This window comes from Poecilia latipinna, unplaced genomic scaffold (assembly GCF_001443285.1).
Source record: "Poecilia latipinna isolate Pla-1442-1.1 unplaced genomic scaffold, P_latipinna-1.0 Scaffold1353, whole genome shotgun sequence".
NCBI classification, from domain to species: domain Eukaryota; kingdom Metazoa; phylum Chordata; class Actinopteri; order Cyprinodontiformes; family Poeciliidae; genus Poecilia; species Poecilia latipinna.
The window spans coordinates 118,093-142,057 of record NW_015113969.1 but is presented as its reverse complement, the minus strand read 5'-3'; the positions used below and the strand labels follow the sequence as shown (position 1 = coordinate 142,057).

The window sequence follows — 23,965 nt, the reverse complement described above, 5'->3', positions numbered from 1 at the left end:
TCCCTTTTGGTTTGAACCCCCCCCCCGGGAGCAAAAAAAAAAAAAAAAAAAAAAAAAAAAATCTTGCATTAATATCTGTGCATCAGATTAGGATGGAAGTGAACACTGAAAGGAGTGACACATGAGGAGTGTGGCGGAGAGGGGAAGTCTCTTTGTGGATCATGCCGCCTGCTGTCAGCTTTATTAACAGCTTTGTCCGCTGTGGTGCAGCCCAATTAATTCAGACAGTAAATTCTGACTTGTCACTTTTTACTGGAGCCACATCACGTCCGTCTTGTCAATACTGGCAATCCGCTCGTGCAAGGACGGTGTGGAAGTTAAAGGTTAAAAGGAAAGAAGCTGAATATTAACAAGTGAGATTGAAAAGGGGAAAAGCCACTGTCATATTTTACATTTTTCACCCAGAAGCTAATCTGGAAATTCCACTCAAGTGTGTAGAAAAAGACATATCATAATGGCATCTTACAAGTGAGTCAAGTTTAAGCCATTTACTCTGTTCTCTTTCTCCCAGTGTATATATAGATGGAATCTGTGTTAGGTTGAGGCTTTTTCTTTCCAGGGACCCCCTGTCTGACATGAAGTGAGAGAGTGCTGCGAGGAGAGCAGAGGTAGGAGTGCGGGAGAAATAAAGTTGCTATTTTTAGATGCGTGTTGCCGGAGTGCTTGCATAGGGGCTCAGAGGAGGGAACCTTTGAATACAAAACACTACTGAAGACACTAACGTTAGAGCTTAACGTTAAGAGTTTGCAGGTGAAGTCTAAGATGGTAACAAATGTAGTGGTTAGTACTGTCCAGAAATAAATCTTTTATTTTATTCAGCTGAACCAGAGCTGTGCTTCTGCAGTAAATGAGCAGTTATGAACCTGGTTTAATGACCCATCCTGTGTCTGACATGCCCCTTAGTCATATAGATCTCCACACAAAACTTTCTATATATATCCTGCTAAAGTGCCTCTGGGTCTTTTGGTGTTGTGGTCCAGTGGAGTTGGGTTACTATTGACTACAGCTGAAATAACCAACCAGATCAGCACACTTGAACACAGTGTGCTAGAACTGTGTATTAGCATTTAACCAAATGTACTTTGAATTTTGTTGTCTGCAGCAAAACACACGTATCAATCTCCGCAAATGTCCACACAGAGGATTTTGGCCATCTCTCCAAGATGTATGCCACGTCTGAGATGCCTGACCCGTGTAATCCTCTTCCTGTTGACAGAGGGCGAGCCGATTGAGGCCATTGCCAAGTTCGACTACGTTGGGCGCTCCTCTCGGGAGTTATCCTTCAAGAAGGGCGCCTCTCTGCTGCTTTACCAACGAGCGTCTGAAGACTGGTGGGAGGGACGACACAACGGGATTGACGGCCTGGTACCACACCAGTACATCGTAGTTCAGGATATGTAAGTGACTTAAATCAACTTATTTAGGATGATTGTATGAAATGTGTGCACACATACACTCACCAGAACGCCTGTTGTATTACTAGTTATGAAACTATTCCTTAAATGACCACTTGTTGCAACTAAGGTATGTGAAATATCTTTTCTGAATGGACAACAGGTCAAATATTGAAGCAGGTGGGCTGCAGGAGCAAAAGACCACACCTGGATACCTATTCTGAAAGCTGAGAACAGGAAACTGAGTCAACAGTTTGCATAGGCTCACAAAAGTAGACAATTACAAATTGGAAAAGCATTGACTGATTCTCTACATCAGTTGTTTGGCTGTAGGGTCAGAATTTGGCATAAACAACATGAAAGCGTGGACCCATCCTGCCTTGTCTCAACAATTCAGCTTGTCATTGGTGATGTAACAGTTGGGCCTGTTGTTGCTGACCATTCCCTTTTCCTTATGTTCTGTTCCCATCTTCTACTGCAGCAGGGTAATGCAACATCACAAATCATCTATATTAATAAGCTGACTGAACACCACTCTGTAAACTCGTTAGCTATTGCATGTGATTGTAGGTTAAAAAAAAAAAAAAAAACCCTGTTCATTAAATTTGCAACATAGTACCCAACAGTTATTGCATTCCAAATATCTCTTTGCAATATTAATATTACAATATGGTGATATATCTATGATATATCATGCGGTCCTGAAAAACTTTTGGTGTTTCAACACATTAGTACACGCATTTGAATTTTAAACATCTATTGTAAATATAACAATTCATAGTGTTTAGTGTATTTCTATTTCTGCTGTTGGGGCAACTGTGTATCTCATACTAGAGGGGAATGAATCTACAACTGTGGGTTAAATACCGCACTTGTCCCTGTTGACTTTGCTCCTTGAGCGATCCCGAGCCATCAGTTACTGAAGGGTCACGCGCAGAGGACCTTCAGCCTCATTTGTCTTGCCCGCTGCTCTCATAGCCGCTCAGCTGTGGAGTGTTCTCCATCTCCAGGGCTCTTTACCAGCCCTGCCGTCACTGTGTCAAACTCCCAACACTAACAAGCATACACTCTTCCTCTGCAAGTGTTGGCGCCTAATGGACCGGATTCAATGTCTCGTTAGGACTGGAACAAAATCACTGCAATCACTTAGTGGCTGGTCGACAAAATGGCCATTTAATATTTCTTCTTGCTGCCTCCTCTTCTCTTCCTTGCCCTGGTACAATCCCGTCCACATGAATCTTATCAATAATTCACAAGCAGGGACACTGCGGATGGGGTGTCTTCTTACTTGATGAATACAAAGGGAAATTTGGAGCTGTACAAGTTGACCTAAAATGTAGTAACAACCTGAGCTCTTAAGAAGTGTGTGAAAGCATTTATAGTCACTTCTTCTGCAAATTAGCGACTGCTTAACACATCTTTTTATAACGTCTTCATTTCTACCTGTAAGGGTCATTAAAGCATTTATTCACTTGTTCTTTGGGCGACTGTCTGATGCACATCATAAGAGGCAGCAGTGCAGCTCAGTAGGTCTGATTATTGCCACCTGACAGGCACCAACTGTATCTATTATCCAGGCTCATACCTCACTGAATCCCATCCAGCTGTGCTTGTACGTATGTGTGTGTGAGAAGATGTCAGCATTGCAGAGCATCACCAGAATACTGAAAGGCTAAGCACCATGACTCATATGACTCTCAGGACCTTGAACGCAGCGGAGGGATGCTGACTCGCAGGAAAAACGATATCAAACGCTGTTATTGAGGAACTGCAAATTCGAAAGACCGACTGATTTGCTGATTTTATCCCCCCCACACACACACACCTCCCCTGAGCTACTCCTTTTTGGGTCTGTCTGTCACTTCTTTCTGCTTTTTCCATGTCTCAACGTCATAATGTCTCTGCTTCTCAGTGACGACAACTTCTCTGACAGCCTGAGTCAGAAGGCTGACAGCGAGGCCAGCAGTGGCCATGCAGGAGAAGATAAATGTTCAGGAAAGGACATCAGCTCACCCACCGATACCAGGATCTCTGAGGCCTACATCGCCAGGTACGCTGTTGGGGTAGATTTTAAACGTTTGCCACAATTAAAAACCACATCAGTGCAAATTGTAAAATCAACCAAATTTTCTTCAGAGGTAGTATATCACCTACAGTTTTCCGTGACTTATGTTCTGTGTATGGTAACGGCAAATATGTTTGAGTCTTATGTGAAAATGCTGCATGGATTTCAGAAAACATTTGCTACTACCACCAAAGGTGATTCCCAGACTGACAGATTTTAATCCCAGTCCTACCAGTTAGATTCAAGGTGAGGTGAAGACTCTAGCAACACTTGAAACAAGTTTATTTGGTCTGCAAATGGGCGTTATTAGCAGACCAACACGTTTTGGCTTGTTGCCTTAATCGAGATCGTTACAAATCACCCAACAGTTTGTCTTTTATTTAGTCGTACCAGACACTTTCTTCACCTCTGGTAGCATCTTCATCCCTACACTAGAGGGAAGAATTAAGAAAAAATAATCCAATCACTTAGGAGACAGAAACCAAGAAGCAGTTCTGCGATACAAGCAAAATATGACATTTACCCTCTTAGCAAGTGTTCAATATGCACACCAACCAATGTGGAATAATTTGAACAGTGACTTGTACAGATTAGTTACATTTCATTGTCATCCTCAGTTTGCTCCAGCTTTTGCTTCCGCATCTTCATTGGGTCATGGAGTCAGACGTGTAAACCTGAACAGCTTGCAGATCAGATGCAGCTAAAAGGCTTTAGCGTCTTAGCTGAAATGTGTCAAAAGTCGCTCATTTGCTTTAGTTTATTAATGCAAGCTAATCGACTTGATTCTTGTGCCTCTTGTGATCTCATCAACTTAAATACACGCAAAGCAGATTAAGTATATATTTTTATTTTATTCAGTTTCAAAATTCATTGTGTATTTTGTAAAATCCTTCAGTGAGAATCCATGCTTCATTAGTCAGCTGTGATCTTTATTGTCAGCGTACAGTTGGTAAAAATATGGCAGAAAAATATCTTTAAAGTATAACGCTGCTTACTGGGCCCACAGTTTCACACATAAGTGTGACTAAAATTTGTAATTAAAAATAAAAAAAGATACACCAACCAAGAGTCTGTCAACAAATGTTTATATCTTATTGGATTAGAAAGTGTTGGCGAGAATGCACCTGATCCTCCTTGTGTCATTGCTTATCCACATCTGACCTCCCTAAGCCTAATCACAGTGAACTCAACTTGACCCATGGCTTTTTTCCTAACCAACCCTGTCCAGACGGTTCCTCTTAGATTGCAGGAGTAATTGCAAATCATTTCATTCATTCACCCGGAGGAATCTCCCCCAAAAGTGAAAATGACACGCGTACATATCCAATCACACCTCAAGTCTCTTTTTGGCTGTGTTTCGTGGTCGGTTGCCAGCATTTAGTCTTCCTTTCTCTCCCCCCCCTCGTTTGGTGCGTATCTGCGGCTGGATTCAGTGACCTTGAAGTGTCTGACTAGTTCCTGCTTTTTCCGAATACATGAACAACTGCTATTTTATTCTCAGCTGTACTCACTCCCTCTTCCTCACTGTTGAAATGTTGATGATTCATGCTGCCAATATTTGCAGCCCTGCAGCTGCTGGTGTGCAGTTAAAGGATATAACGGAATAAGTCATCCTTTTAGCTTCAGTGTTCCTGTCTATGGTCTCGTCTGCAACACCCTTCCTGTCACTTTGGTGATAGCCATATCTTTCCATTCCTCTTGTCACCCCCCTTCCTCGCTTTCCAGTAAGTCCTTAAATTTTGAATTCATTTAGAGAATTTCCTTTCCCAACAGCTCACCTCTCTGATGGACCTCTCAAAGGTCCTATTGATGGAGAAGAGGTCAAAATTATGTGACCAGAGCGATCTGTCAGTTTATCGATTTGATGAAAGACTTGTAGATTGTTTTGTGATCTTAATCTCTTTACTACCAAAAGCAACAATGGGCAGTATGTGAGCTGTCAGTTTGAAGACAGCTTGTAAAATAAGTGTACACTTTGTCCCAGTAGAAGACTATTTATATGAATGTCCACTGCTCCACCTGCTGTTTCTGACTTGTTCCTACACTTGTTTACTCTAAAAAGAATCCTTACTGCAGTCAGAAAAAAGATGGGCCACGAAAGCCATATTAATTTGGCACTTTTAATGGTTTATTTAAACAGTTTTTTATAACACTGATTGTCTTCAATAATGATTGGACGCGGTGGTTTTGATTTATTGCAAATGTTATTTCATTAAAGCACCGATTTTGTATAATTGCAAGTTGCAGGGGAAAAAAAGATGCTCTTTGTTGCAATAAACATTCAGAGAAATTCTTGATGGATTTTACCTTCTTATTTGAAATGGGAGGGGTAATTTTAATTGGTTCTTTTTTGGCATGAATCCTGCTTTTAAGCATAGTCCATACATTTCCAAAAGGTTTGACATCAGGGACATTTCAGAAGCTTTAAGCTCCTTTATCCACTCCAGAACCCTTTTTCTGATTTTTGTTCTGTTGAAACACCCAACTACGTCCATTTCACTGAAATGCTCCCCTGGAGATGACGGTAAATCGGTTATAACAACCCAGAATCCACTAAAGGCTAAAATCTAGCATGGACTGCAAACTGCTGGTTTGTCAGTATCACTGTTCACTGTGGAAGCCAGTTTAGGATCAACAGGGCAATAGCGAGCACTGACAAAGAAAGAAGTTCATGCTCCAAAATTGACACTTCATAGCCTGACTGAAATTTCCAGATACCAACTGAGAGAAGCCAAAAGCTTTCTGGCGAAATGATTAGTCGAGAACAGATGGAGCTATCTGGCAATAATGGGAAGGAGTATGTTAGGAAGAGTCAGAGGGAAACTTTCAAGCCTAAGTAGAATCTAGCAGCTATAAATCATGTCAGTATGCGCAGGGTTTGTACAGGTGTTTTGTTTCTGAAATGGCCTTGACCTCAACCTTGTTGTAAATGTGTGGACTATGTTAAAAGCAGCATGTATGCCAAGACACCAAGCAAATTAATATGACTACCATATTTTAGATCAGAAGCTTTTTGGTAAAGTGTGGGTTCTCTGCACAGTTTGCAGAGGGACATTTTTTTTTTTTTTTTTCAAATGTTAGCTGGGGTATGCAGCCTTTTTGTTTTGGAGGGGATCCACACAGGTTTTATTTGAACCCTAAAAAAAAAAAGAAGTGTTTCAAATAAATTATAAAAATCTCAAAATTAAGTGGAAATACATTCTGATATATCTACAAACTACATCTCTTCTTGATTTGACATAAGACTTCTCAAATCATGTCTATAAATTATGCAATTTTGCAAACCTATTGCCAAACTTTTGCTTTCCAGAGTTCAAATCGTCCTTCTCAAAACCCTGGTGTCCTTTACTTCCATCCTTATTATTGCTTCTTGTGTAGCAGAGTTGATAGGTATTTTTCTTGAACCTTCATAAAAGAACCACAGACAACGTATATGAATTTTATGGCCAAGCTTTTGCAAAAGGAGAAAACTCAGCAAACTGCTCCTCCAAGCCGTTCACTGAGCGTTCTAAAGACCCTTGGTTACAGCTCGTCTTTTATTATCAAGCAAAAAGAGGGAGGATAGGGAAGAAAGACGGCAGAGACAAAATATTACTGCACACAGGCAGTTTCTAAGGTAGGGAGTATTCCGGTTGATAAGGAGGCACCTGTGGAAACATAATTTAAGGTCTGGGAAATACACATTTAACTTTCACATGAAGACAAACAAGCAGACGGGGCGTCCAGGTCAGTTTATACACACAGAAGGAAGAGAACACTTTAATAATCTATAGACTGAATGTTGATTAACTATTGATTAACATCAGACTGAATATGAACTAAAGTAATAAAATGATAATACCAAAAAATCTCTAACAAGAGTGATGAAGCTGCTTCTAAATCCTAATGATTATGGCTCAGACAGCGCTCGTTAGGCAGATGTAAACCCTCAAATTGAAGCTATTTGTCTTGGAGAAGTGATTAGCGGCTGAGTAATTCACCTCTTGTTCATCACGGGGGACAAATTAAAATTATTGATCCTACATACGCCAGTTTCCAGATATCATTGATCTAATATTTTCATTCGTGGCCTTTTCAGGGAATACAGTACTAACTGCTAAAGTCTGTATGATAATATTAACAGTTTTAAAATAGGAACGTAGTTTCAGTTTTTAATGTCTCCTGCGGTTGCATCAAATTAAACATAACGGCTACTACTGAATATTTCTCTGTTACAGGTTGTTAAAAAAATGGCGAGCCAACTTCAACACTCGGTTGAATGTGTTGCAATTTCTGCCTTTTATGAGGCATTTCAAACGTCTCCAGGGAGAAGATGTAAAATTGTTGCCACCTCATACATTGTAGCGGGAGTGAAAAGGAACATGCCCAGCTTTCTGTATTACAAATACAAGCCTGTTGGAATAAGTGTTGTTTTGAGTAAGCTGGTCCAGGTTCAGACAGAGGACAGACGTACTGCTTCAGCAGCTGCAGCTTCTTCCACGGAGCGTGTCTTAGTGCTCTGATGAGCCCCAGACGTCGCTCCTCTGGCTAACATCCAGACCCGCTCTGCCCCCTTGGTGAAACAACTTTAATAGAGAACAGAGGGGAGTACTACAAAGTGAGATTAATGGGTCAGAGAGATTCCCTAAACCTTAAGCAAAACATTTAAATGTTTCAAGGCGAGGTCACTGGATGAAGTAACAGAGGGGATGAATTTAAAGTTTTTATTTTGACAATGTCACATTTAATGTCAAACAAAACGCCACAATTAAACATGTCGATTTGTTTCCTTTCCGTCTCACGCTTCTACCCACGTAGGCATAGAAAAAGGTCGGACCCACCAACTCGCCGGCCCCCGGCCCGCCCCAGCAACGTCCACTGCATGCTGCATTCGTCCCAGCAGGGCCACGGAGGGACCCCGGAGATGGGCTCCCCGGTTCTGGGCCACTTCAGCCCCCGGGACATGCTGAGAAGCCACAACCACATGCCGATGGACAGCCCAGAGCGGCGGCGGCGCACCGGCCACGGCAGCCTGACCAACATCAGCCGCCACGAGTCCCTGAAGAAGATGGAGAGCCCGCCGATCCGTCGTTCCACCTCTTCAGGCCAGTACACGGGCTTTACTGACAGCCATCACCACCACAGCGGCAAGCCCCTGGACCCGGAGACCATCGCACAGGTCAGCGCGGGACGAGCGGCGACCAGACCGCAGCTCCCTCCACCATCAAAGCCCTGCCCCGCCCTGTAAAAACATAGTCAGTCCCTGTCTTCTGCTTCCTCTGGCTGCTTCTGTGTCTGTGTGCTATGAACACGCAAACTATTAGCTTCACAGGCAGACAGCAGGGGGCACAGCTTGGCATCGGGACTCCTTCGGTAGAAGTTTGTGTCGCAATAATGAAAATCATCACAATCGCTTAGAATATCCATTTCAACTCAGTAGTTGAGTTGTTCAGTTTGTGTATTTGACTATATTCATAAGTATGAATATAGCGGCAGATATATTAAAGTTCAGAGACCATTCCTGAGGTCACAAAGAGCTTTTGTGATTGTGCTAGGCTGTCTGCCTGCCTACTGTGAAAATGCTCAGATGATTCTTTCATCATCTCTGCATCTCTTTCCTTGTAGAAAGTCAGCATGCATGATATTTCCTCTAGCTCTATGCATGCATAGTAGAAAACGTTCACTGTGTTCTCATTATTTCTTTAGAAACTTTTCCTTTTCAGCTGTGTTAACACTTGTAGCTTACAATAGTTAAATCCATTCCCATGTACAATATTGAAAAAAAAAATGAAAAGCTAAAAGAAAATACATGAGCCTAAAGCAGGAGAAAGTCAGGAGAACTGGCTAGCAGTAGCTTGGAGGTCTAATAAACTAGCACCTTCCCCATGGATTCCACTAAAATATTATGACTTCTAGTGGAAAGTCATAATCTAATTTACCATATTTTCAAGATGTTTAGGTTTTCTTGCTCTAACATTTGGTAAGATTCGGCCTTCAAAATACATTTTTGTTCATATGCATGCAGTTGTCTTGATCATATTTTGCCTATGAACACTGTAACTTTCTCCTTTGTAAGTTAGAATGATCCTACAGATAGCTTTTAGGTTTTGATGTATAGACTCTGTTTCTCTTCTGGTTCTCTCCAAAGTCCTCACCTCTCTTCCACTCTTTGTGCTTTGCAGGACATAGAGGAAACGATGAACACTGCCCTTAACGAGCTGCGCGAGCTGGAGCGGCAGAGCTCAGCTAAGCACGCCCCTGACGTTGTGCTGGACACCCTGGAGCAGCGGCAGACCGCCGGCAGCGGCGGCGGTGGCCCCACTATGGCAAGTTCAAACGAGTCCCTGAGCCCTATCCACGGCGTCATGCTGAGGTCGACGGCGAACACCGAGCCACCAATCCGCCGCAGCACCAGCTCCTCCAGCGAGGCCATGAGCACCTTCAAGCCCATGGTGGCGCCACGCATGGGGGTGCAGCTGAAACCTCCTGCTCTGAGGCCCAAACCTATGGTCATGCCTAAGTCCAATCAGGCCCCGCAGCCCCCTGCTGGGGCTGCTCAGGACCCTCTAGATAAATCCTGTACCATGTAAGCTCTGGGAAAAAATAAACAACAACAACAAAAAAAAGAACAAGAGATGGAAAGCAAAACTCTCAGCCCATTCCTGGGAGTCTCTGTCTGAACTTCCACCTGTGTCGTCAATGCACGGAAAAGAAGAGGACGAGATCCAAGAGATCTTTGTAACCTTTCCAATTATAAGATGTAGTTGCAATGTAGACTTGTTATCCGAGCAAATCGTTTGCGTCAGCAACATGCGGTTTTATTTTAATATGCTTAGGTTACCAACTACCTTACAGTATAAGGTTTTTAAAAACGAATTTGAACAACAAATCACAACATCTTCCTTGAGATTTTAGATTTAGTTTCGTTTACAAGTGATAAAGAACTAAAGCAAGTTACTTGTAGAGAAGCCTGAAGAGAGAACTGCAGTGACCACAGCGGCTAAAACGAGAGGATTATTTCTGGGAGTGCCCTTGAAGCCGTGAATCCCACCAACGTTCTTACAGACTTAACTGGAAATGTAACTGATTTTAACATTCTGATGTTAAAATGTGCTGGACAATAAACTGCTTAAAAGGTTGCCAATCCTGTGGCTCCGCAACTTATTTATTAACGGTACTCTGTTAATAAATGAAAAGTACTGAAGCTTGTACCCTTCCTTTCGGTAGCATGTAAACCGCAGCTTTTTTTCATTTTATTTTCTGCAAGGTGTATGATCAGTCGTCTTACGCGGAGGTGTAGATTACGCCTCTTTTCTGGGCTCACTCAGATTGATGAAATTTTGTTGTATCAAAACAAGAAGAAAGGTGGAAGAACTGGATAAAACCACTACTTTGTTGTGAACCTGTGTGCTTCGATTTCTGCGTCTATACCTAAAACTGTAAGTATGCCTTTGTTTATGTGTCAGCCATGAGTGTGAACGATGACTTCAGACAGTGCGGACCACATGTCATAGCCTTCTGTATGCCTTGGCTTTATCTACCCAAAGACTTGTGTATAGGTGAAAGCATGGATGTTGAACCTCCACATTCACTGATGCGTTTAGACTTAAGGCAGCATCTTTGCCCGAGTTTCTGCCGGTAGCCATGGACCTTATGACTGTTAGTGTGAAAGCCTCGTCATACAGCCGCCCTCCTCGTCCTGCTTCTGTCTGTGAGGGAGGCTAACAGTTTGAGCCTTACAGTCTGTTCTGTTCAGGTGAGCATGTTGCCTATTGTTTTTTTTTTTTGTTGTTGTTGTTGTTGTTGTGGCTACTTCTCTTGGACTGGTATTATTACTTCTGTGCGGATTTATGATTTCAACTAAATGACATGGGGAAAAAAAACTAAAAGACTGCACATTGCCCTGCTCCGGAACAATAATTTCAAGATGGAAATTTGTTTGTGCCAGACTCTGTAATATAGAAACAATCGCTGGATCCACGTCATTTGTATATTATTATACATGGATCTGGTTTGCAAGAATAGGAAATGCTCTCTAATAGCAAGTTTACACCATCTTTGACTTGACTAAAAAAAACGTGTGAATGGATCAAAAGTTAATTTCTGAATTAATAATTTCATTATTTTTATAATCGTTTGTGATTTCTGTTTGATTTTGGAGGGTTAAAATCACTCTGAGCCCATGTTGCAGAAGACGTTGGCATCAGTATGAAGCCAGTTGTCGGTGTTTTTTTTTTTTTTTTTTCTGGTCACAATGTAACATGATCAGCAGCAGGACTCCGTTAAGCTGTCTGTGAACTTTAAACTAGTTTGTTCTGTACATCAGTAGTATGTACTTGTGAAAAGTGCCTTTGAAAATGTTTAAGTGGAACTTCAGACATTCTGTCCTGTTGCGTTTTCAACTTAGATGCTGTGGTTTTCAGTAAAATGCAGTGTAGCAAGTAGAAATGCATTAAGACTTAGTTTCCCAAACGGCTCTATGGCAGATATAATATTAACCGGCTTACACATTGTGACATTGCACTTTTATGTATATACCTGTAAATATGGCATGTAACATCACAACATCTAAAGTTCTTTCAATGGAGGATTTTTTTTTTTAATAAAGAAAATAGTTTGTCGAATCTGAGGTGGATTTTTCTTTATTTACTTTTATTTTAAAGAGTTTCAGTGCATTTACAGGACATCGCTTAGGGAGTTTTTGCACAGGTGAGACACAAACATCAAGACGTACAAAAATAAAAGGTGTTTGTCACACATGGTTTTAATTCAATAAAGATATCTGCCAAGATTTAACAAAACATTTGTTAAATGTGATGGTACATTTAGCAAAACTTGCAGGCATCACATCACCCTGCAGACACTCGCGCCATCGTTTCCAGAAGCCTGAATAATTTCTTCTATCCCTTAAGAGTTACTACAGCGAAAGCTTTTATATATTTTTTTAAATAAAGTAGATAATGTGAATGTATCCATGTACTCCTCAGTGAAATTGGAAAGGTGGGATAGACCACATGAGATAAACATTTGGCTTCCAATTGACAATCTCGAAAATTTGAACAAAATTCTAAATATAAATTGTACACTTATTTTTTTTTTTTCATGACTGTTCCTTTATGGAAGACTACATTTAAATTTAAAAGAAAAGACACAAAAAGTTACATATTAATACTTACGCTGTTTTTAAGCTACTTATCCTGTCGGGTGAGATTAGCTTTGAAAAAGTATCGTTTTTGTGATTTCTACTGTACATTTACTTCATTGCTATCTAGAAAATCATTTGTCTAAAGTACAGTCTTCTGCTATATGTGGGAGCTTTACTGACATCCGAGGGTTGCCATACCGACTTCCAGCCTCAGCGCTGTTTGAAGGAGTGAGAGTGCCTCTCTGTCTTCTCCATTCTCTACTGTGAGTCTTCAAGGCCATCTAGTAAAAACAAAGACTGTGTTGTGTTGGATACAATAACACAGCAGTTCCCTCCACCCAACCAGCCAGACATGTTTGTGTACTGAAATTAAAATTTTGATTATATTGATTACACGTGGGACAAATCCAGCAGATCATTACTGGGAGTCACGATAAAGCGCCGGGTAGGGCTAAAATATATATTTACCTCAGCAATCCCAACATGTCTCTTCCAATGGTGAATGCTTTGTAGCAGCTTCTTGTGTTTTTCCTTGGCGAAAAAATACTCTGTGATATCAGGAACGTGATAATCTGTAAGCTCTTTGCACAGGAATTGGTTGAGCCCCTCTGCCTTTAAACTCTCCTAAAGGAAGAAAAAAAAAAGTCAAAAAGTATATATTTTTTATACTAATTAACAAAAGAATGGATTTTGTTTAATTTCAAAAGAATCTCAAATTTATCAGAAACAAGTTTGTAAAATTATCAGTAGTTGAAAGCATTTCTTTTTCAACTTCAACTGCTACAAAAATACTTCACTTCATAGTTGCTAGGTTTTACAGTCATATTCTTTAATTTAAATATTATTGAAAAGTTCAAATATTTCAGTAACTCAATTTACTAACTTAATTATGTTATATAGATTAATTAAAATTACATTTTGAGCTTAATGAAAAACATGTCTAATACTTATTCAAGGACTGTTCTTTTGTTTTTTCAAAAGGTACTTTTAGTTTAACAAACGAATCTTATCCAAATGCATAAGCCAGTTTATTGAATATGGCTTCAAGATTTCACTTCTTCAAGTTTGATTATTTTTAACAACCTTCTTCGCACGTTTTATCTCATTCTCAAGTTTTGCAAGAATTTCCTTTCTTTTAGTGATGTCATTGCTCAGCTCTGTGGACTCCAGTGTTAAACTCTGCAGCTTCTCCTGTCCTCAAAAACACAAACAGATGCAGATTTGACAATAAAGGCAAACTTTACTGTTAAAATGTTCTGTTTTACACATAAAGCAAATGGCATCTTTTCACATAAAGTTACCTTGTGTGAACTGAGGAGACGCTGAACCTTAGAACTGTTGTGTTTAAGTTCATTTAGTTTTTTGTCCATTCGGGGTTCATCGTACTCCTGGAAAAATATCTATTGGACAGAAACGCCTAAATTATTTTCCAACAAGCAAAAGTTAGGCAATGATTTAATCAGCTGCTTCTTAAATCTTTTGATGCATAACATGTTCAGAGTTTCTTTACATTTCTCATGTAAATATTTCAGCTTTTTCCAGAATCAAGTTACCAGTTACTTTCGTTCATTTTAAAGTATAAGATTCATGGAAGGGAGGGATGGAAGGGCATCACAAAGAACAGAAAGAAAAAAGGAAGGAAAAACAGGGAGAAAGATAATCACTAGAACAAGCACAGAAGGACAAAACAAAGAAAAGGAGGGATAGACACAGGGAAAGTATGATGCATAGAAAGAAGGTAAGAGCTAAAGAACAACCTTTATTCGAGGGATTCAAGTCTTGGGACATAATTACAACCTTTTCCACTTCTGTTTTAATAAACTCACTTCTTCCTCTACTTCAAATTCTGCTTTTCTCGTCTCTTTTTTCTGTTGGAGCTGCTGCAGGAGCTTCATCACTTGGACTCTCAATGCCTTATTCTTCTGGTGAAACTTTTCCAGCTGGGTGACCTGTTATAATTCATTTTAGTAGTTACAAGAACATGATTAATGAAGCAGGATAGGGATAGATATTTGAGAAAATAAGGATAAAAAAAAATTTAATGAAAGGGAATGTTATATTATTAGTAATGGTAATATTCCTGACATTTGTCACATAGAGAGAAAGGTGCACAAATAGTACAAAAGTCAGTTTGTATTGCTTTTATCCAGATCTTATAACGTGATTTTGTTAAGATTATAAATGCAGAAATATGTGAATAAGTGGTGGAAATTGCTTGCTAGAAGGAGCATCTGTTTTTGGAAAAAAATACAAGTATGAGAACACAGAAACTGTTCAAATAATTTTCTTGCATGTGCAGGTATTATCTGACTGAAGCCCAATTTTACCTTTGATTTGTCTTCGATGTGCTGGAGAACTTTCTCTAGCTCCTTTACTTCCAGAAAACTGCCTTTCATAGGTTTTAAGAATCTGCGTTCAAAATCTTTTTTGGCTTTCTTGATCTCAGTTGAACGCAAGTCGGTTTCTTTTATAAAAGACTGGAAAACAAAGCAGAACCTCTGAACAAATGTCTCTCACGTATGTTTGTTTGTGTTTGAAAAAGCTTGTTGTAACCTTGTAGTTGTCCAGAATTCTCTCGTAGTTCGCTTTGAGTCTTTCCTGATCTGCCTGTGTCTCAGTTGCTTCTCTCTGTGCCACATAAAGTTTTTGCTCCAAGGTCAGCAGCTGGAGAGGCTCTGATAAGTTGTACTGAGGCCTCTGCCTCCTCTCAGCTCCCTGAGGAGACACACAAAAACATAAAAAGTCTAATGCGACAACATAATTAGATTTTGGAGGTATTTCACCAAACCAAGCAGGTTACTGCAACACTATCCAAAGTCTTAAATCATATTTTTATATTTAAATAACTCAGGGATTATACTATTGTACACATATACTTCCTGGGAATAGTGCAGTTTGCTACTCATACTCCAAAAACAGTATCTTTTCAAATTTTAGCGATAATCGCACAGATTTAGTTACAGCAAATACCTAACTACTTATCTACTCTGTAATATTACCATGTAAAAAAATTAAGCCGTACAATCAAACAGTCTAGTATTCTCTAGGTCACCGATAAGCCCAAATAGCATGAGCCCTTCAAGCAGAAGAGATTGTGATGTTTGACTCTAACTGCTTATTTGTGTTTGGTTTGTCAGACACAAAACTGGTAAAGTGAGGACCTCTGTGGATCTTTCTGCTGAACTTTATCCCATGGTTTAATGTTCTACTTGTGGAGACCAGTACTGTATTAATGGTTTATGTTTCCATAATGTATTTGCTTTTTTCTGTATGGAAAGCATGGGTTTTCTTACCCCACCATCCACGTTGGAGCCTTGTGTTAATTGCAGACCTTCTCCCCCAGTTTTGGACTCCAAGTGCTGAGGATCCAGACGACCAATGAAGTGTTCAAACATGTCATTTTCTGCCAGGAGGGCTACATTAGAACCCCTATGACAAAGAAGGAATTGTCTTTATTTTAATTATACATCGGATATCCAAGGTAGCTTTCTGTTGATAATATAAACACAAACAAAATTAATAAACAAATCTGCTTATCTTGTGACTTAGAAGCTATAGCAAAGAAGAATAGCAGGACTTTACTTTTTAACCAGTAAAGTTATAAAGTAAAGTCCTGTATGTGTATATAAAAAAGTATTAATATATCTTTGTCATAAGTGTGCAATGTGATGAAAGTTGCATTAACACTGAAGTCACCTCTCTAAAGTAAAAGCTGTAACTGTATCGGCAAGTAGGTAAGTTACACTTTTGTAAAAGCGTTAAAAGTATATAGAGAAGTGATTACCGTTTTTTAAGCAAGTATTTAATTTATCTACTTAGATATTTTTACTATAAGATAAACATAAAAAACCCTGCTATCTAAGAATTAGCAGTCAACAGGTTTAAGACAAATCTGGTACGTCAAACACGCAAACTGTAACTGATTTCCTCTAAATATTTTATATTTTTACCTCAGTTCTTTAACTTGGTTGTGAAGAAGTTCTTTCTGTTTATTTACTGAATATTGTTCTTTTACTTCCATCAAGAGCTCTTACTGCTGGGTTGCTAGGAACGGAAGTATTTAAACAGTGGTTGCCATGGTTCGCATTGCTTTACGTACTGACGTAATGACGTAAAGATCCTATTTAAAGATTCATGTTTTGAGTTTGGGCTCGACTTTCAGATGTTTAATTGATAAGTAAATAAAGCTAATTTTGTTTCTGACTCTCACACCAGACTATCTGCATCTTAAAAGGAACTAAAAAGAACATAATTGTTCAGTTTTGGGAACGCGTCAGTCCTGCTTTTTATTTTTTTTTTGTCAACAGAGTTTCGATTTAAGTTTCGGTTTTCAGTTCTATATAAATGGGCCTGTGCGTGTTGTTGCCTCAAGTCAGCTGTAGACTGTTTTCTTGAGTGATTATTTGATGCATCTTCTTTCGGGATGGCATCGACTAGTAATTCAAAATTAGTTTTCAAGATTCTGTGCGATAATGACGGTTGTTTAGAGGTAAGGCAGCTGAATGCGAAGCTCGCACAAAACAGCTTTGGAGTTAAACTAGCGAACCTGCGTTCCGTTCTTTTCGACGACGGTAAGATTGCGATTCGGGAGGGTAAACAGCGGGTTCCTGACGGTAACATCAGGCCTGACAGTCTGATTGTTGCTAAAACCAGTTTGAGGCTTTGCCAGAGAAAAGCTGGGGAATGCGGACTGTGTGATAGTTTACACTTGTGCAGGTATTTTGTCTGCGGAGGCTGCACCTTCGGGTAAGTTTCTTCTATATATGTCAACTGCTTTTAGTATAATGCTTGTAGCATCTCTCATAAGTTATTTAAGGTCATACATTAGATGCGGCTTAAACTCAGTTCGAAGATCTTTTACTTGTATTGGATTAGAGGCACTGAAACAGTGGAGCCTTAAAGAAAATCATAATAAACTTAGTGGGAAATTTAAGTTTGTGAAAAATAATAATAAAAAAAACATACAGTTAAATGTTTTATTATTATGTCAATACAATGAATCGTTTTAAAAGATATCCTGTACAATTACGAAAACATTTAAGCTGTCGGATTTAGTTGCATAATCAGATGTGCAAGTTAGCCAATCTGGACCAATGGCATTGTCCTTGGGAGTTTCAACCCATATCAATCGACTTTGACAGGTCAAATGAGTTCAGTGTGTCGCAGATCTCCAATGAAAGAAAATGTATATAGAATTTCTGAAGTTGATTTTCAACTTTAATCATTTAACTTCCTTTTTATTTCATCCAGACGTTGGGAGCATTTAACATTATTCAATCACTAGAGAAAAAAACCCCCAAAAGATTATTTTACATTAGAAAACTACTTGAAAAATTATTTTTCTTTCAATAATTCAGTAAAAAGCATCTTAACTCATCAATTACATCGACTCATTACAGATGGAGTAATTTATTTAGTGCTTGTTTCTGTTAATGCTGAAAATGAATAACAGTTTATCATAGATACTGAAGATAGACAAATAGACAGACAGGCTTCGGTTAAAAAAACAGAATGTGTTTTGATTAATTAAATTAATTAATTAGATGAATTTGTTAATTCAATACAACGTCTTTAACTGGAAGGCATTTTATTGTTTTAGACCCAAGTGTAAAAATCCGCACAGTTTGGCTTCTCCACACAACGCTGATCTTTTGCAAAGGTTTGGTCTCCAGGACTTGACAGAGAAACAACTTTTCCAGCTTTTACTGCAGAATGATCCTTTTCTTCTTCCTGAGGTAGGCATTGCTGACTAAAATCATAATTAAAACATTATGCTATCACATTATGCTTGACACATTTAAATATTGTCCTCTTCAATGACTCTCTAAAGGTCTGTCCACATTACAACAAGGGTGATGGTCCATTTGGCTCCTGCAGATTCACCACCTCCTGCACGAAGCTCCATGTCTGCCTGCATTTCCTCCAGGGTGACTGTAGGTATGGCTCAAGATGCAAGAGAAGCCATTCCGTTGAACGAGGAATGAAGCTTTTCAAAGGATTCAGTCAGGAGAATATGCAAAACCTTTACAAGATTTACAGGAATAAATTCATCATCACTGGACAATGTGGACAGCACGAGACTCCAGCTGCTGCTGCTGGTCCAGGTAGGTCTCTTTAATGAAATTATGAGTTTTGAGATAATTTTTCTCTTGATAATTTCTCTCCTTTTTTTTTTTACTTGAGTATTATATGACATGTATATATGCATCTCCTGCAGTGCTTCCAGTGGTGACATTCAGTCATCAGCTGTCTTCCCATCAGCCTCACCAAATGAGTCCTAGAAGTCCCACCAACTCTGTCAGTCCTTTAAAACCTAACAGTGAAGGTGAAAGGAATGAGATCTGCCTCTATAATATTCGCAAAAGCTGCAGCTTCAAAGGTACCTGCTGCTGGTTGAGCTGACCCGTCACTCCTGACGTAAATTTAATCCCTATGTAATGTTCTAAGTTGAGTTTTCTATTGCAGAGAAATGCGTGCGTGTCCACTGGAACCTACCGTACAAATGGGAGGTGTTACACAGAGACGGTGTTACTTGGAAGGACTTGCCTTTAATGGAAGAAATTGAAAAGGCATACTCTGACCCAACATGCAACACTAGCAGGGATCCACTGATGCCTACATTGGGAATTCTCTCGAGTCTGAAACTTGGGTAAAGAGAGACACAAATGTTCAGTATTCAGATTGCAGATGTTTAGTGTTCTGTGATGCATACAGAGTCTAGCAAAAGTATTTAACCCCCTGCCCCCCCCCTAAAAAAAACTTTAAAGTATTTCATCTAATAGATCAACACAAAATGGTGCATAATGGTAAGCTAAATTAAAAATAATGCATGAATTTCCAATCTAGCAAATTGAGCATGATATTTCAGCCTATTTTACTCTGCTGCACCCAAGTTAAATCCAGTGTGACCAGTTAACTTCAGAGAGAATAAAGTCACCTAATTGGTAAATTAAGTTCAATTTAATAAATTAAATTGTTCAGAGAAGCTCTTGGAGCTTTCCTCTGTCTTTATACTTTTTGTATAAAGACAGAGGAACACAGATTAGGGAAAAACTTGTGAATAAGTTTAAGGAAGAGTTAGGTTGTAAATGCTATCACAAGTCTTTAGAAACTCAGTGAGCAACACAATTCGCTTCATCATCCAAAGCTAGAAAGTCTATTTCTCAACTGATTGACTTGGCAAGGAGATAATTGATCACAGAAGCAGCCAAGATGGCCATGGTAACGCTGGAGGAGCTGCAAAATACACAAATCAGGTGGGAGAATGAGCTGGAAGGACAGTTACGTGGCAGTTTTCTGTTGATGAAAGCAATATATATAACTTTACGGCCTTCATATAAAATTATAGGTGTTGTGAAAAAAGTAACTCTACAGATCATTGTGAACACATCATCCTCACATGCTTGAGCATAGTGGGAGTAGCATCATGGATAAAATGATGGACAAAATACAGACAGCTTTAAAGGGATTTAAATATGCTATATATGAAGACATGCTGATAGCAGTGATACGGGGAATCTACTTTCCTTTCAGATCTGCATCTAACATTAAGCAGCATGTTGACTTTAACACGATGACCTACGAAGGGTCTCCAGTTCGTCGCCTGTCCACAACTTCTTCTGTCCTACATCCGCCACACTTCATTCTCACAACTCAGTGGATTTGGTACTGGAAGGAAGACAATGGTTTATGGATCGAGTATGGACAGGTGATTGGAATATAACTGTAGTTAAACTACGTATTACTGTTATGATTAATGGACGACTTTACAAAATAGAAACTCTCGTTTTTTCTACTTGCATGCATTTATAAATAATTTCTTTTAAAATCTTTCACTTTCAGTTAATTCATCCAACAGTAAAATGACAGTGACCGGTCATTTTACTGTTAACTTAAGCTAACCTGAAAATGTACAAGCCCCTCTATGACAGACTGAAATAGCATACCTGCTCTGTCAACCACTTTGAAAAAACATTTTTCATCCCGATGCATCTTTGTCCTTGTCCCTCGGAGAACAGAGCTTTCTGTTCTCCGCCTCTCCATCTGTAGGTCCATGTCATAAGATGACAATATGAGTTAAATGAAAGAATAAGATCGCGCCCCAGCGCGTTCTCAATTAGGAGTAAGTTTTCCATCATTGCTTTGGCGTCCCTTATAGCGCAACGCCTCAGTATGTTCCATATCGAGCACACCCACTTTTTGTGCCACTGATTACCAATCAAAAATTACTTTGTACCAGTTCAAGATGTTGATGTCTATTTGTATAGCAGCTGATTTGTAGTGGTCACTGATGTGGCATGAACATCACATTTCTATCATTTTTATTTTCAATAAATTCTACACTTTGATGTATTTTTATGTTTGTGTTGTTTTCAGGGTGGAGGAGACACCACAGTGACTTCTGACACTCTGGAGAAAATGTACCTGGCAGACAAGGATGCAGAGATCACTTTCCAGGCAGGCAAACATCAATACACCTTGCATTTCAAAGGTGCAAAAGGAAGCCAGACGATGTTTCAACAGAATTTAAAATATAAAACTAAGAGAGAGATCCGAAGGAGGCCTCGCTTTGTGTCACCTCAGGACGTTAATGACATCAAGAGGTATTGTGTTCATATGTCACAAATTCCTGCTTACACAAATTACTTCTACTGTATGTAGATTTTTTTTTTTAAAAATCTTAATTTATTTGGATATTTCCTTTTTTATTGATCTTGTTTATAGTGGATCATCACACAGCTCCAGCTCCTCCACAGCTGAACATATTCCACCCCACTGGGACAAGAAAGCCCTTCCTGATTTGAGTTATAAGGTATATTTATTGTGTAGCCTGTATTTCACTCTGCTTGACGGATTTTGTTATTAAACACACAAGTACCCCTTGCCTTGCGTTTTTCTGTCATGTTTCAGCTCGTGCTCCTCTCCAGAATTGATCCAGATTATAAAATTGAGGAGGATTTCAGACGCACCATGCCTTGCAGTAGAATTGAAAGCATCCAAAGAATCCAGAACCCGTCTTTGTGGAAAGTCTTTCAATGGTGATACACGTTGAAAATTTGCCCTATCCAGTGATAAAGATGAAGCCTTTATCACGGCTTTTTTTTTGGTTGCTCGTCATAAAATCCATATTTTGTCATTTTTATCACTTAACTTCTGTGCTGCATAATAAGTCTTATGCTTTATTTCAGGCAGAAGGACCAGATGCAGAAGAGGAATGGAGGGAAACGTGTGGATGAGAAACTTTTGTTCCACGGCACAGAAGAGAGCCTGGTTGACGCCATTTGTGATCAAAACTTTGACTGGAGGATGTGTGGCGTCCACGGAACAGCCTATGGGAGAGGTATAGAAAATATATTCTGGTGATATAATGATCAAATCAGAGTTGGAAAAGTAACAATTAGAACAATTAGAAAAAGTATTGTAACATTTAACTACTATTTTCCTTTCTAGGGAGCTACTTTGCTAGAGATGCTTCCTACTCAGACAAATATTCCAGAACCCGAGGAAGTCTGAACAAGATCATGTTTGTTGCTCGAGTGCTGGTGGGTGAATACACAAAGGGAAGCAGCAGCTACGTTCGACCACCATCAAAAGCAGGAAGCAAAGCTCTTTATGACAGCTGTGTTGACTCTGAAAGAGACCCCAGCATATTTGTGATCTTTGAAAAACAGCAGATTTATCCAGAGTATCTAATCAAGTACAGATGAGATAAATGCTTTAATTCCCTTTTGTTAAAGGGAAATAAATCATTAAAAAAAGGGTCACTTTTTAGCTTGCTAAAGTCCAGTACACATAAGGGAACATTTTGCTGGGTTTCTTTGTTCTGTCCAAAGCATGCAGTCTGGCTTTCTTTGTGTATTTTGTACTTGCTGCTCAGTAGCTCTCTTTTTTTTTCATAACCTTGGGTGACTATATGTCCGTCGGGAGTCTGCCTAAGTAAATGAGTAAATAGTATTTTGTAAATATTAAGTAAATATTCATTTGTCAGGATATCACAAAAACACAATTTTGAATTTGTTGCTTCTTAGTACTGTAGGTGGCAGCAAGTATATGGGCATTGGACAGTCTTGTATTCTGTCTGTTCATAACCCAAGTCCCCTGAAAGTTGGGGTGCTGACATTTTCATGCAAACCAAAATGTATGGGGAAAAAAAACACACGTTTACTTGCTTTTACAAATATCATATTTCAGATTAACTGTAAGCCAAACTTATATTGAAGAGAAGGAGCTTAATTATTATCCACCATAACATGAATGGTTATTTAAAAAATGATTTCAAAAGCAGGTCATAAGGACTTCCTTTAAATTATAGAGTAAGCATCTATGTACTGATTTACAACAAAGTGTTTTAGAAAGTATAAATACAGAGAAATTGAAACCTGCATGCATCCTCTTGCAAAACCCTAATTATTTTTATTCCTGCCTAGTTAATCTCTGTAAACACCATTACAAACCTCTTGAGATATAAATGATTTTAATATCAAAATGAAATAAATGTTATGTTTAATCTTTTAAAGAAAAGCTGTTTAAAGTGTTAAAAGGATGGACTTATCCTATCCAAAGTGCTAATAAACTTTTTCCAAGTTGTCCTCTCACTTTCTTCAAATCAAATCTTTCAAAAGATTGAAAATACTGACCGACACCCGTGTTCTTTTGATCCCACTGAGAGATATTGTCAATTTCATCGCAAACAAAAGCATAAATGGAATCTGTTCCTTGGCTTCATAAAAATTAATTCAACTTTTTCAACATGGCTTCATGATGAACTGTTAGCAGACTCGCTTACGGTGTTAAATGTGACACACAAAACATATTTTGGCTTCATGTTGTTCCCATTTGTTTTTATTTTGCAACGGTCTATTAAGTTAGATATGTGACGTGACGTACAATAAACTAATGGGGAAATAAATAAATTATATCACTAGAATACAAAGAAGAAATTCATTATGTCAATATGAAATGAACATTTCAACATATGAACAATGTGTCTATGCCTAATTCTGTTTAGGCATAGACACTGCCTATATCTGTATAATCATTTCAGAAAATAAATATGAATTTTTGGACTCTGTAATAATCCTTCTGTCTGTATGCACTTGCTCTATCCACCCATCACATGAGTGCCTATGTGAGTAAATATGTAAATGAAAGCATATGTTCATGAATGTGTATGCAAATGCAAATCATATGTCATGATAAATTAAATCTGTAGTAAAAGAACCTTTGAGAATGTACTGGTGGAACATTATTTTGCCGAGGAAAGTTCTGTTTTAAATGTAGATTTCTGGCCTGCATGAGAACTTTGACAAACTGACCTGAAATAGTCATAAACTATGTCTGCTGCCTTACCTCTGCAGGCTGTAGCAGTCTGCCACAACTACA

At 39.0% G+C, this 23,965-nt stretch overlaps 3 protein-coding genes across 5 annotated transcripts in view; 2 read left to right on the top strand and 1 right to left on the bottom strand.

Annotated features, from left to right (window-relative positions):
* The window catches only part of srgap1a (SLIT-ROBO Rho GTPase activating protein 1a), a 46,717-nt gene extending 35,350 nt beyond the window's left edge, over positions 1 to 11,367 (top strand). For 2 of the 3 annotated variants that reach the window (XM_015056090.1, XM_015056089.1), the window contains exons 16-19: positions 1,217 to 1,397; positions 3,307 to 3,444; positions 8,257 to 8,617; positions 9,621 to 11,367. In XM_015056090.1, the coding sequence (XP_014911576.1) occupies positions 1,217 to 1,397; positions 3,307 to 3,444; positions 8,257 to 8,617; positions 9,621 to 10,028 (1,088 nt within the window). In that variant the 3' untranslated portion in view covers positions 10,029 to 11,367. Of the gene's footprint in view, positions 1 to 1,216; positions 1,398 to 3,306; positions 3,445 to 8,256; positions 8,694 to 9,620 lie in introns of all 3 variants that reach the window. The other variant, XM_015056091.1, reaches the window with a different exon arrangement.
* Positions 11,368 to 11,580: 213 nt separating this feature from the next.
* Positions 11,581 to 16,686, bottom strand: cfap263 (cilia and flagella associated protein 263). The gene is made up of 9 exons (XM_015056094.1): positions 16,534 to 16,686; positions 15,877 to 16,012; positions 15,137 to 15,298; positions 14,911 to 15,060; positions 14,410 to 14,532; positions 13,885 to 13,983; positions 13,667 to 13,774; positions 13,052 to 13,207; positions 11,581 to 12,864 (listed from the first exon to the last, which is right to left on the bottom strand). Exons 1-9 carry the CDS (start codon positions 16,602 to 16,604, stop codon positions 12,715 to 12,717), a joined length of 1,155 nt encoding a protein of 384 aa, XP_014911580.1. The 5' UTR covers positions 16,605 to 16,686; the 3' UTR covers positions 11,581 to 12,714.
* A 223-nt stretch (positions 16,687 to 16,909) lies between these two features.
* LOC106961959 (poly [ADP-ribose] polymerase 12-like) lies at positions 16,910 to 23,178 on the top strand. The gene is made up of 11 exons (XM_015056092.1): positions 16,910 to 17,329; positions 18,183 to 18,318; positions 18,414 to 18,687; positions 18,801 to 18,962; positions 19,049 to 19,232; positions 20,117 to 20,291; positions 20,960 to 21,186; positions 21,308 to 21,395; positions 21,494 to 21,621; positions 21,772 to 21,923; positions 22,034 to 23,178. Exons 1-11 carry the CDS (start codon positions 17,007 to 17,009, stop codon positions 22,288 to 22,290), a joined length of 2,106 nt encoding a protein of 701 aa, XP_014911578.1. The 5' UTR covers positions 16,910 to 17,006; the 3' UTR covers positions 22,291 to 23,178.
* Positions 23,179 to 23,965: the final 787 nt, after the last annotated feature.

Bases quoted from the DNA above. Each gene is read 5' to 3' on its own strand.
- cfap263 (XM_015056094.1), bottom strand. From the start codon at position 16,604: ATGGAAGTAAAAGAACAATATTCAGTAAATAAACAGAAAGAACTTCTT. The intron at 13,984-14,409 runs GTGAGTTTATTA...TCTGTCCAATAG, and splicing joins AATTTGAAGTAGAGGAAGAA to ATATTTTTCCAGGAGTACGA. The intron at 12,865-13,051 runs GTAAATATATAT...TGTTTTTACTAG, and splicing joins GACATGTTGGGATTGCTGAG to ATGGCCTTGAAGACTCACAG.
- LOC106961959 (XM_015056092.1), top strand. From the start codon at position 17,007: ATGGCATCGACTAGTAATTCAAAATTAGTTTTCAAGATTCTGTGCGAT. The intron at 21,396-21,493 runs GTATATTTATTG...GTCATGTTTCAG, and splicing joins TTCCTGATTTGAGTTATAAG to CTCGTGCTCCTCTCCAGAAT. The intron at 21,622-21,771 runs GTGATACACGTT...GCTTTATTTCAG, and splicing joins TTGTGGAAAGTCTTTCAATG to GCAGAAGGACCAGATGCAGA.